At 43.7% G+C, this 13,129-nt stretch overlaps 2 protein-coding genes across 2 annotated transcripts in view; one reads left to right on the top strand and one right to left on the bottom strand.

The window, feature by feature from the left end:
* The window catches only part of LOC138566665 (uncharacterized), a 508,561-nt gene that overhangs the window by 413,059 nt on the left and 82,373 nt on the right, over positions 1-13,129 (top strand). The gene's annotated exons all lie outside the window — the stretch shown is intronic.
* Positions 9,801-13,129, bottom strand: part of MRPS12 (mitochondrial ribosomal protein S12) — a 156,309-nt gene continuing 152,980 nt past the window's right edge. The window contains exon 5 of the mRNA XM_069644234.1: positions 9,801-10,556. Coding sequence (XP_069500335.1) covers positions 10,144-10,556 — 413 coding nt within the window. The 3' untranslated portion in view covers positions 9,801-10,143. The remainder of the gene's footprint in view (positions 10,557-13,129) is intronic.

The raw sequence follows: 13,129 nt of genomic DNA, 5'->3' as shown, positions 1-13,129 counted from the left end.
TACAATCTGGTGTTTGGTCTTGTCATTCCACTAAAATGGCGTTACTGGCAGTATTCAATTCTATTCTACAGGCTCGTCATTCTAAGCTATCTTCCATTTTAGTGTTTCTTGACCTGCCAGCTGCCTTTCACACTGTGGACCACCCTACGCTTATTTCCTCCATTCTTCACTTGGGATAGCTGGCCCTGCTCTCTCCTGCTTCCCTTAATATATTTCTCATCGTTCTTTCTCCGTTTCTTGGAAAACCTCTTATTATTACACTTGGTCTCTATATTATGGTGCTCCTCAAGGTTGTTATTGTGCCTTTCCACACTATATACTATTCCACTTGCATCTCCTAATCAGTCAATTGGGTTTCAAACACACTGTTACGCTGAGGATACTCATATCACATTTTTGTTAATTTCCAACTTTCACACATTCTTTAAATTAGTAACATTCTCTGTGTCTCTCTGCTGTGAAAACCTGAATGGCATCTCACCTTTTATGATTAAATCCCACAAAAACAGCAATCTGTCCCCCCCCCAAACCAACAACTTCGAATATGGTCTGTCCCAGCTTTATTTCACTTCCACCTGTTACTCTGGAATGCTCTCTTACTGCACGCAATCTTGTTTTTGTATTTAATTCCGCATTTAATTTACAGAGCCAATACTTGCTAGTTACTAGAGTCTGCCGATTCTAAGTTTATAAACTAGGTAAATCCAGCATCATGCAAGCTTTTTCACCACTAAAACTCTGCTCCTCACTTTGGTATTATCTTGTTTAAATTCCCATGTTGGGTTGTTGACATATGCTCCTCTTCCTTTTCAATCTATTCTTCATTCTGCAGATAAGATTTGATTTCATCTGAATTATACTTCACTTAGGCTCGTCTACATTAGCTGTCTCTGTTCAGATTTTTGTTTCGTATTGTAGTTAAATATATTCACGTGATTGCTCCTCCATATTTAGGCAACCTATTTTCCTTATTGTTAGGCAAAGTTTGTATGCAGTACCCTGTGGGAACACTACAAACATCTATGACTACAGGTATAGGCAACCCAACCTTTGGTACAAGGCTTGTACTACACAGTTTTGGTAGCGTGTTGAGCAGCCAGGTATGTGAGCTGTAGTGGAGTTACACAAAGATTCACAGTTACAGGTATTCAAACAAACTCTTACACTCAAGGTTTCTTGCATAAACAATTAATAATTTATTCATCAGTCAGTTATAAAGCCTTCCTCAGAAGGGAGCAATATACTTCAATACTGCACACTTTGACTTTCTGAATCAGACAAGGCCCTTTTGGGATGGCCCACAGACACCACCTACACCCACAGGTGACTTCAGTAACAAGGGTGCTGGGGACATTAATACCTTACTGTTGGCCTTCAGAATACTCTTTAAAAGTTGGTAAATGGCAAAGGTTATTATAACACAAAACATCACAAATATTCATAAGCAGGGCAAATACTTTTAGAGTTCACTAGAAGAGTCATTCAATTCAATAGGCTAAGCCAAAGTCAATGAGCAAAAGTCTTGGATAGGATCAAGCACTTCTGGTAAGTAATGGAAAAGTCTTCGCACAAGTTCTTAGGAGTCTTTGAAGAAAAGAAGAATCAAATGTAGGGCCACAAGCTGATTAGACTTGTGAGTTGTGGAAGTTACAAGCACTTCTACAGTAAAAGGTACATTCTCTTAGATTTGTTTTACAGTACCTTGGTAAAGAAAAAAAGATTCAGCTGATGACTTCTGTTCCTGTGCAGCTCTGCAGGTCTCACTGTTCCTGGGCCTCAGTCGTGGGGACAAGAGGGAGGACGTCGGGGGACTCCTGCACCAGACCGGTACTGTCAAAACTGGGAACCGGCAAACTTTACTTTCAGTGGCTGTTTCGCGTTTCTGCTCCTTGCACTACAGCAAATAGCAATAAGCGTGGTTTCTGGCGGTCAAGGTGGACTTTCCTCACATCTGAGGTCCCGCACTCACTGAGGGGGGTAAGGCTTGGTCAGTTCTGCTTCGTGGGAGTCCGGAGGATCTTCCAAAAGCTTTAGGCCAGCTTACAAGCAACGCACACAATCTGGTGTCCCTCTCACTGGCTCTACGGTTTCCCGCAGCAACTCTGAGGAAATTCAACCAGCTCCGAGATGGGTGTCTAGGTGGCTTACTTGGGAGTTGATTTGTCCCACCAACTCAAAAGGGAGAAGTCGTCCTTGCAGGGCTTCTCTGTCAATGCAAACTTGGCAAGTAGTCACTGCAGCAGGGCTTCACCGGGCAAACCAACGGACCAGGAGTTGCAGCAGGTGTCCTCTTCAAGCTCTTCTTTGGTTCCTTTGTCCAGTGGTCGACTCTGCTTTCCAAGCCAAAAGACTCGCCTTTTATTAAATTCTCTTCCATTCAGTACAGTCTAGCTGTCACTCACCCAGCAGGTTGGCTGTCCTTGCTCCCCAACATCAACGAATCCTGAGATAGAAGGCTTGCTTCGAACACAACATCGGTTGTCTGCTGTCGTCATGCATCGGTGACCAACGCTAGGACCAGCCTTCCCTCCATCTAGCCGAGTGTCTGAAGAATCCTGCATCAGTACCTGCTGTGTTGCTCCATGGAAAAGGGTTGTTTATCTCTCCTGGACCCTACCAGAACTTCTCTTGCACCCAGAGCTCCTTGGCATCTTCAACCGGAAAACCAACCCTCAGCAACCCCCATCCGACCTGCCAAGTCTAGGGGAAATTCGGAGTACAGGTGGCGGGTAGTAACAATAATTACTGGTACCCCCATCCCCACCCTTTATAACTTTGTGAAGAACTAGGACATATTTTACAACTACTAGCTTTGTCAATACTTGTTGCAAAAGGCCTCTAAAAGTTATTAAACTAGTAAACTCATTTAACCATCTTCTGGACCAATCCCCAGGAACATTTGCCTCGCTTTTTCCCAACTCCTAAACTTATCTGGAAACTTTGTGATATTTTGGGCACAAGGCCCCATTCAACTCAGAGTTGGATTTTACAAGTTAGGGTTCCTATTCCTGTGGACTGTTGCAGCAATTGCTAATTACTTCCCTTCCAGGTATTTGGAGGTGGGGGGAAGGGAGGTTGAATTAATTACACTGCTGTGACTATATGTTTTATATTATTAGTATTGTGTGATAACATTACCTGTTCCAAGTTATTTTTCATATTGTGTTTTTGAGCCTATAAGAAATATAGTACTTTTGATACTTACTAAGTGTAATCCTTGTGTATTTCACTGTGTGGACTTATTGTGAGCCCCTGACCCCAACCACCTCTCCCGAGACTTGGCGTTGACCACTTTCCATGCTACCTTGATTGGTTTGGCTATACTCCGGAAAGTGTCCCCTGTTCACCATAACAATGGTGGCCTTCTTAACATCTGTCCACCAGCCCAGGGTTTAGAAATCCATTCTAACAGTGGCCTTGTGCCCAAATGTCACTGGAGCCACACTGCTTTTCCCGAGATCTATCTGTGGAAGGTACGTTACTTGGGTTGGTAATTGTTCAAAGGAAGACAAGTACCTAAGTTAGCAGGTAATCAAAACATGTTCTTATCTTTCAGATGGTACTACCCAGGTTTGATGGCCAAAAGGCAGTGAAATGGAAGGATACAAAGAGACTTGTTCTCAATGTGAACCTATTGAGGAAGGGGGAGACAAATGCAGTGCATTTAATTGCCCCCTTACTCAGTTTTTCCCAGTTGACTTGATTGTCAACTGGAGGAGTGGGAGGGTGTATCTCTGGAGGTTGGATTTCCCTGTTCCAACAAAGAGGACCCCGGAAACTTTGCTCCTCACCACCGAAATGTTCCAATAGACAATACCAAGCACCTAGCAACTCTGTGATTCTATTGCTAATTAAGTAAAGTATATCAGAGTCTCCAAACAGAATTTATAGTGTAATCACTTTTTATTCATTACAAAATGTTTTTCACATAAGATTTCAATAAAATCACAAAAATAAGATACGTACCCGGTCATTTTAAAGTGCACAACAACACCTTTTCTTCTCAACAAATCGAGTATACTAGTAAACAACAACTGAAATAATTCTTCCCACGAATGATCGTTAACCTTGAAACCGAATACAATTTTAGGAGCATCTAATACTCTGCACTATAACATGTACCCTCAATCTGAATGTACAAGAACATCCACAAGTCTCTCAACCCATCTTATCTGTTGACAAATCTGTGTTTCAGCCATCCAATCAGGTACAGTTACAGAGATTCTTTCCAAACATTTAAAATTTGGACTTCATCAGGGCATATACATTCTTGGCCACTAATGCACCCCTCTCCTTGTAGAATCAGACAATTTTAGAGCTTGGCAACCTGCAAAACATTTGTACAACCTATAAAAACAACATACAACCCAACTAATAATGAATCAGACCCTAAAACACATACGAAACATCTACCATTAGTAAATACATTTTGTTATCAAGGATTGGCAAACTCACTTAAATAGTTCCTGTCTTCTGGCACTCATCGCTGCTCTGCATCAAATGGAGGGTCTGCCTAGGATTAATTTCAAGTCGAAAAGAATCTCTCCATATTGGTGTAACATATGAAATGATTTTAAAAATCAAAATCTAGCCGGCCAATCGTAAGGATGTGCACCAATCAAACAGAAAGCAAAAGCTGACCTCATATGGGATTTCCTGACCTGGCAAGGTAGGAAGAAGGTCAAACAACAATATGGCCAAAGAACAAGTGAAAGTCTTGTGGCATGGACATTTTAGGGCACTAGCCACATTTAGTAGCCATATGCAGTAAACGCGACTGTGCACTCAAGAAATAACACAATGGTAAACATATAACTGCTTTACACACAAATGTATCACAACTCCCTCCTACCCCCACCCGAGTTTCTCAGCACAAGCACATTTCTTTCCCTCAAAGATGTACACTTTTCCAGTCCAGGTGGTATGGATCCGTTCCCCAGCATTCCTTACACTCAAGGGGGCCTCCATTGCTCCTTGCCTTTACAGTTTATTTCCCAGGGATATGGCTCCCTTCCCCTAGAGGTCCCAAATTCTCAAGAGGTTACTTCCCTCTTGTTAATTCTCAAAGTTCCCTTTCTCTTTGGGTGCGGATCGTAAACTCGGAATTACTCTGCCTGGTATACTCTCCTGCCATGGCTTTTACTTTATTCCAACAAGAGAAAAGGCTTTCATAGTTCAGAAACACAATTTATTTCCCCAGTGGTACTGATCCCTTACCCTGAAGTTCCCAAATGTTCACAGACATTTACTCTGCGTGGTATACTCTCCTGCCAGGACTCTTTTACACTTTGGGTGCGGGTTCTAGACTCACAGTATTTTCATCATTATTCAACTGTCCAGTTTCTTTCAAAATCAAAACAGTTCACAAACTTTCTCTTCTCATTTATCTCTTGGGTCCACGACAACCTTGCATTCATGTACGTTATTCCTTTTAGCTGTATCTGTATTTTAGCTCTCCTGCTGACATTCACCCAGCTTGTTAACGGTGTGCGGCAAACGCTTCGGCATGCCCCGGAGTCCCAAACTACCCTATTGGGCTCACCGATGTTGCTCTAGCATCCCTCACAGTCTCCCGTTCTCCCAGCGGTCAGCGCTCTGCCGTGGAAGCCGTCCTCTTCACTCTGCAGTCCCTGCTGTGACTTCTACATTGATTGGCATCTTCGCCTGCCTACGGCACCTCAGTAGCATACCTTCCCTCTCAGAGTCTTTTTAAAGAGCGCGCCACTGCCTGGACTCACTAAATTACAGCGCTTCTCTGCAGCGCTCAAGCCTTAGAGTTTTCTCCAAGTGGCTGGATTTGTTCTATGTTGCAGTAGGCCATATGTGTTAGGGTATTTATAGAGTCTGTGCCATAGCCTGAATGGAAGGGGGGGGGGGTACCAGGTTCCTGCTAGTGAGTCTCCTTTGATCTCATGAGGGTTACCATCCCTCGTGTGATCCTCCCTTGGGCAACTACCCCAAGGTCAGGATTAGGAAGCGGCTGTCCTTCCCTAGCCACATGGAAAGAGGGTTTCTGCTGGAAGGTGTAGACATCGCTAGATTCACCACAGCACATAAAAAAGTAATCAAAAAAGTGTAAAAGGCCAGGGTGATACAAAAGGTATACCCATTGCAATGCATTACAAGATGCTGTGTGAAATGTTAAGAAGTTACAAAAGTGTAAAACAATTTACAAGTACTGATAGTCTGAAGGACTGAACAGTGTCCCAATAACAAATGGGCCAAAGGCAGGGGAAGTAGAGCCGATGGATTTACCTCCCGTCAAAACAAACATCAGAACAGGTTAAAAAACAAAGCAAAAAGATTGGGGGTGCATAGACACTATGGAGGCAAAGTTGCCAAAAGAGAACTATTTCCCCAACAGTGGACCTAGAACTGCCCTACAAGGTACCCAAATTATTATGGGACTATTACCCTTTCACCAACTGCAGGTAAGCTTAATACCCATCCTTTTATTGCAGCCAAACACACATTGGAGCAGTCTTGGACATCAAGCGAATAAACCCCTATGGACTACATTTTGCCACATCTTTACAATGGAAAAGATTTCAGCCTCAGTTAAGAATGAATATCGTACATTTCTAAATGTGTGGGGTGTTAAAATTGGAGGAGCAGAACTCGGTGGCCACATAAACCCAGTAGCCAGGACATCAAGGAGATCTGTTGTAATTTCTTGCTGTGCCATTGTGTGACCAATGACACTTTTTCCTTCCAGTAACATTCAAGATAGTGTGGGAGGCAGAGGCAAAGACAGAGAAGGGCCCGAGCAGGCAAGGCCCACCCAAAATCTGTAAGTGCTGTGTGGACATTTACAGATGTTAATGTCACTGCGGTGGGCCTAACTACATTAGCTTCAGGCCCCACTTGTTAGACAATCCTAGCTACGCCTCTGGTGGGAGGGAAAGGAATTTGTTTATGTTGAGGTGCTGGAGAGTGTAATTGTGGAGAATAGGGTATTTAATTGTTGTCACCAAATTTCTATATATCACAGGATGTGTTTCGGCATGCAGGCTAGCTGCTAGAGTCGCTTGCTTGTGCACACACTAACTGCAGGTACACCCACAGTCGAGCAAGGTTATGATACCAGTGTATTTGCATAGCATGAATTGGCCATGGGTGCACATTCTATCACATTGAGTGTCTACTAAATAAGGGCTGTACTATTGCGGGAGGTGGGGATGATGGCAGCTAGGTGAACCCATGTAAATTGCCTCTTATCCATCCCTCCAAAGCCCACTACACATTTAGGGGTTTTGGGCGGAGGAGAATTTTCCCCTGGCTGTACACTTTAGGAGTGACACAGATTAATCAAATCTATAAACTACTGTTCTCTCTTTTTCAGCCGTATTTCAAAAGGGTATTTTTGACAGATGCTTCGATTAGACACTGAGCAAAAAACTACCCCTACTTTGGGTATTTCTTGTATGCGCTTTGAATGCAGAGAATAAGGAAAGTTTGTCTGAAAGTGGTATGGTGCATTCTTTTTCGATTTGCAAGGTCAGCAGTGCAGGGCTACTCCATGTTATTTAGGTTGTCGTTGGGCTATGGAGGCACCAATACTGGTGAGGTTGACTGTGTTGGCAGCAGGGGAGTCAGCTGGTTGCACCAAGCAGTGGAATGGGTGAGGAGCAACCCAAATAAATGGGTATACGAAGATCACATGCCTATGGTTACGGGTCCTAATGCTATGAGGTGCAAGGGGTTGATAGCAAGGCCAGGCTGGTTTGTAATTGAAGGGAAGCCCTGTTGGATCTGGGTGCTTACCCCACAAGTGAACAAAGCCAAGCTGTTGCGTCTTTATTGTCTGTGCCTATGTCTATGTCTTTTATTTTATGTATCGATTATTAGTGTAAGTGTGTACAAAGTGTACTTGGAATGCTTCCAAAGCACGAGGGTAGACTTAGTGGACCGCATGCCCTTCTCTCAGCACAAGGTGGGTGGAAAGAAGCAGGCTTTTACATCACAAGAGCTGGGAATCCAGATACAATTGTCAAGGCAACACAAGCCGTTATTTTCCAATATGTGACAGGCAAAGGGACTACAAGAGGGCAACAGGGACAGGCTTGTTCACCCATCCGGTACAGATATTAGGCTAAGGCCAACTCATTAATTAATTATGAAATAACATCATCAGACCAGGAAAGAAACAGTACAAGACTTCAGTTGGCAGGCTCTAGATTGAAGCAATACCAATTAGTAACAAGCATAAGAATAAGAGAAACAGGAGACAACGGGACATTATTTCAGCAACATGCACTGGATAAGCTCAATTGGGGGTACAGGCATTAGTCATGAAAGCATTTAGGGTTACAAGGCATCATATTTTGGTGACCGGCATGCATGTTGACAAGCACTGCCACTTATTCTGAAAAGGGAAATCAGTGACTAACGTCTACCAATTATTTGTCCTCCTTCAAATACTAATCAGATTTATGCATTTAAATGAAGTGTTTTATTGCATCCTTGACTGGCCAGAATTGGCACTCTATTTAGCTGTCCATCTTTGGATGGTTTTGACACTGAGCAAGGTTTGGTCAGGTGGCTGGTATTTGAGGGATGGCCTTTTCAGGCTTGCAACAAAATTAGATTTAAATATGGATTGGATGAACCACCCTTTTCTTTCCAAACCAGCTACAGTGTACCATAATCGAAAGTAGGTCCAGGAAAGCCAAGCCAGAGGTTTGCCTTCCACAAGGAAGGAGCTAACAGAATGATCAGATTGTCAGACTTATGCTCACAGGGGCATGGCCATAATAAATGAGATGGGGGAGTGGGCTAAACGTTTGAGGGCAGCATTCAAAAAGGGTTCATAACACAGTCTACAAAATGGACCGATTGGCTGGCTTGCACATGAGAAAGTTCTGAAAGAGAAATAACGAGCTATCCTGGCAGAGCCATAGTCCAGCATCTCACGTATTGGTCCCCGCTCCATGATGCAGAACAGAAGGTGACATTTGCAAGGAGATTCTCCATTTACATCGAGGACTTGCTTCATTTACATGGAAACTGAGAAAATACTAACAGGCATCAAGAAAGAGAAAGGAAAATGGAGGACTGTAACAGCATGACAGAAAACAGTGAAGGGTTAGGAAATGAGAGTGGCAAGAGGGAAGAAATAGAATAAAGAAAAAAACGAGTTAAGTAGAACATTTAGAAATGGAGATCGGGCAGAGACTGTTGGTAGAGAGGAGACATGGAAGATAAAAGTTTATGGGACTAGGTGCAGAAAGGGAGATTTATAAGTGGATCTGGAGAGAGGGGTGAGGGAAGGAATGGGGACATTGGAGAGATCGGAAAACAAGAGAAATATGGCAGGGAAGGTGAGAGTTGAAAAGTGAAAGGTAAAAGAGGAAATCAGAGAGGAAGAGCGAGAAACATCAGGCAGGAGTTAGTGGCGAAACTGGCAGAGAAAGATAACATGGCGAGATTGGAAGAAAGAAAATTGAGCGATGACAGAAAGGAATTCAAAACAGCTGGGCGAGAAAAAAGGGTGGGGCGGGAGAGAAGTGAACATTTTTTGATAGGCGTGCAAGCAGAGAGTGAAGAGTTGGGCGAGTCAGGATAAAGGTGAAAAGATGGGATGAGGATGTACATTATGGATGAGGAAGAGATGGGAGGGTGCCGCAGTATTGCCATGGGATGACTGGCGGGGTAGAGGATTGGAGCAAAAAGAACAGAAAATTGATGGGGAGGGAAAACAAAAAAGGTACAAATGAGCTAACAGGACAGAGAGGAAAAGGGTGTCAAGGGACAGGTTTAGAGCAAAATGTTAAAAGGTTAAGAAACATCCACGCAAAATGCATCATTCTTAAGGGTTTTATTCAAAGGCTTTGCTTCCAACATGTGGTTCGAACTCTTGAGAATAAGAGACAATGCACATTATCGGGAAACAGACTTTACTATATATGAGCTTCCTCCAAGAACTCAGAAGCTGTGGGAAAGAAGCAGACAATAAGAACCGGCATGGCTGGGAAATTATTCATAAATGGTCACATGTCTGAAACGATGTTTGCAGAATGTGTCCACGATTGTTCTGAGAGTCCTCCCTGAACAATCCATGCAGTGGTTCGGGAATGACCTTGTAGTCCTCCCGAAGAGATCGTCCTCCACTGCTCAATCTCAGGGACACTGGGACATCCGCCATCACTTCTTTTTCTGCACATGGGCACAGTCATACTTCCCTCGCACAACCTTCAGCTTGACCCCAGGGAGGTCCTGCGTCCGACCTCCCTCCACCAAAACAATGTTGTGCTCCTGTAGGTTGTGGCCCTCGCCAGGAATGAAGCACACCACTTCCTTTCCATTGCTGAGTCGCACTCTGGCGCATTTGCGGTTGGCAGAGTTTGGTTTCTTCGGTTTGCGGATCATGGTTTTCAGCACTACTCCCTTCAGCTGGGGACAACCAGAGGTAGGGCCAAGCTTTGGGGGTGCAGCCTTTGGCCTGCCTTTGCGGTGCATTTGATTTAATGTGGCCATGGATCGGGCTTCTTGACAGTTCACTGCCTGGGGGAGTAGTCCGGCTTTTGGCATGACGGCCCGATAAAGCATGGATGCACCTGCAGAGAAGTAAATATTCACCACTGTTAGTTTACTTGAATTAGATATAGTACAAGTATAAGTTACTAACTTTTGAATATGAACGCCTATGGGAGAGAGAGAGAAGATAACTGCATTTAAAAAAAGAAAAACACTAAATAAGATTCTTTTGACCATCTGGCTTTACTGGCGTTTGATTTCTTTCCCAATATAAACCTCCAAAGCACACCAGTGGGGATTTAAATAATTTCGTAAACTGTGAAGGCAATTAAAAACATTAAAACAAGGAAACCTATAGGGGAGTAACTCAAAACAAGGCACTTTATAGGCATGAATAATCAACACATTTTATACAATTTGCAAAGGTTAAACTGTCTCTACAGAAGCCACGTTTCTGTGGATTATCAGAATGCCTTGTACCGTCATTTTGAGTATTTTCTTCTTTGCATTCGGTATGACAGACGAGTTCTCAACCCTTTGATTACTACTTGACTATATAAGGGTCTTCAATTAATTCACATCCACGTGTACCAAGAAGGAGTACTAGGATTACTAGCTAGTACCCGGTCATTCACCGTTATGGTACATTCATTGTAATTTATAAACACATGAATAGAATAGCAAGCCCACCCTCTCAGGGAAGAAGGATATAAAAGAAAACAAAATAACAAATACAATTGAGGCAGATGAAGACTCCTTTACACACTCTCTAACCAAACACTTTTCAAGGAAGCTTGCTGAACCGGAATATCTGCTCTTGCATAAAACGTCTCGGCATCTGCCCTATAAACCTTTGGAATGTTGCTTAGTAGAGCGGCAATAGACACCCTTTCCCAGGCACATGCAACTCTGAGTCAGTCTCCTGCACTGAAATATTACCAGAAAACCTACAAGACTATCCTTATACTAGCCAATTGCTTTGAAGCTGGGAAACTGCTGTGAATAGACCCATAATTTACACAAGTTTCTTTTCGATTTTCTGATATATTTTGCCCCATTTAAATATCAACTACCCTTCTGCTGCCATGGAAGGGTTGAAATGGAAGGAACTCTGAAACTACCTTTGGGAAGAAAGACAAACACTAATGTAGGTTTACGGAAACATATCTGCGAGGTTCAGAAGAACACAGGTTGGATTGCAGTAACCATTTTTTACAAAGATATGTCCACTAAGAAGACCACCACTATCAGGATGGAGGCAAGTCCAATCTGCGCATAGATTAAAGGAGGACCTTCCTTACGACCAGAAAAGACACCACCTGGCGACCATCCTATCAGCTCGACAGATATGATATGATATGATATGGTGTTTATAACACGCCTATACACAGGTGTTTCGAGGCGCGACGAGGCAAGGGAGGGGGAACAGAGGGAAGACAGATAACGATCTTACTAGGCCAGGTGTCAATCAGATCACGCAAGTGCATGGGAAGGGGAAAAGTGCGAGGGGGAGATGAGGGGGGAAAAGTGCAGTACATGGGAGAGGGGAAAGTGCAGTACATGGGATAGTAGAATATTAGGATAAATAACGGCCGGATGGTGGCAAATGCAAGATAAGAGCAGACGTAAGTGCTGGAGTGGGACTGTAGGGATACAGAATACAGTTCCCAAGTGCAGGGGTTGCCAGGGAGGCAGTGCAGGTGTGCAAATGTTGTGGCCTGGGCCCAAGATCACAAGGGTGGTCAGGTAGCCAGTGCAGTTTCACTCTGGAATTTAGCAGGGGAGAGGGGGAGAAAAAGCAGAAGCAAAGAGGAAGGTTTTGAGGTGCTTCCGGAACCGGAGATGGTTCTCCTCAAGTTTCAGGGGGGCAGGAAGGCTGTTCAAGAGGGAGGCCCCTGCCGAGGAGAGAGATCTACCACCAACTCGTTGCTTGGAGAAGCGACGGACCCTGAGGGAGTTGGAGGCGAATGAGCGAAGAGCTCGAGAAGGAAGATATTTGGGAAGCGAGAGTTGAAGGTATTGCGGCCCCAGGCCCCATAAGAGGCTAGCCCCTAAAAATAGGCAAATACTTTCAAATGAAACTAGGGAAAACGGGGAGTACAAATCGTCCCAACAAAACAAACAGGCACACAGGAGCCTGCCCCCTGCTTTCACTCACACAACTCTGCAACAACGGTTGGAACCGGGGTGCCCGCAGAGCAGTGCCACAGGAAGAAGCTTGCATATTGACTAAAGAGGAACTTTAGGTAAGCAGGCATCTTTTTATGTACATACACTGCTAGCTGCAAGTAAGTATAGAGTAAAAATGACATCTAGGAGGTCTTGGGAGGATAGCTCAGTGGCAACGTGCTTGTCTTGGAAGCCAGATGACACAGAGCAACACAGGTTCGATCCCCGGGTCTGTGCTTAGAAACCTATGGGTATTGAGCGCATTATAAATAACCAATTATAATTATAAAGCTTTTTTTTTTTTTTAACTCTCCCCAAAAACGACCCACTTTCGGAACTACGTTTAATCCCTAAAAATAGTTTTACTCCCAACTGCAAAAAATAGGGAATACAATATTCCCACCTCAAAATTGTATCTGGGGTACTGTGCCCTACAAGTCAAACTTACGAAACATAACCTGTGGAGTACCACAAGGATCAAGCT

Source organism: Ambystoma mexicanum, chromosome 2p (assembly GCF_040938575.1).
Source record: "Ambystoma mexicanum isolate Mex_15411 chromosome 2p, UKY_AmexF1_1, whole genome shotgun sequence".
NCBI classification, from domain to species: domain Eukaryota; kingdom Metazoa; phylum Chordata; class Amphibia; order Caudata; family Ambystomatidae; genus Ambystoma; species Ambystoma mexicanum.
Note: the sequence above shows the minus strand (reverse complement) of the source record. Positions and strands in the feature narration are given on the sequence as shown.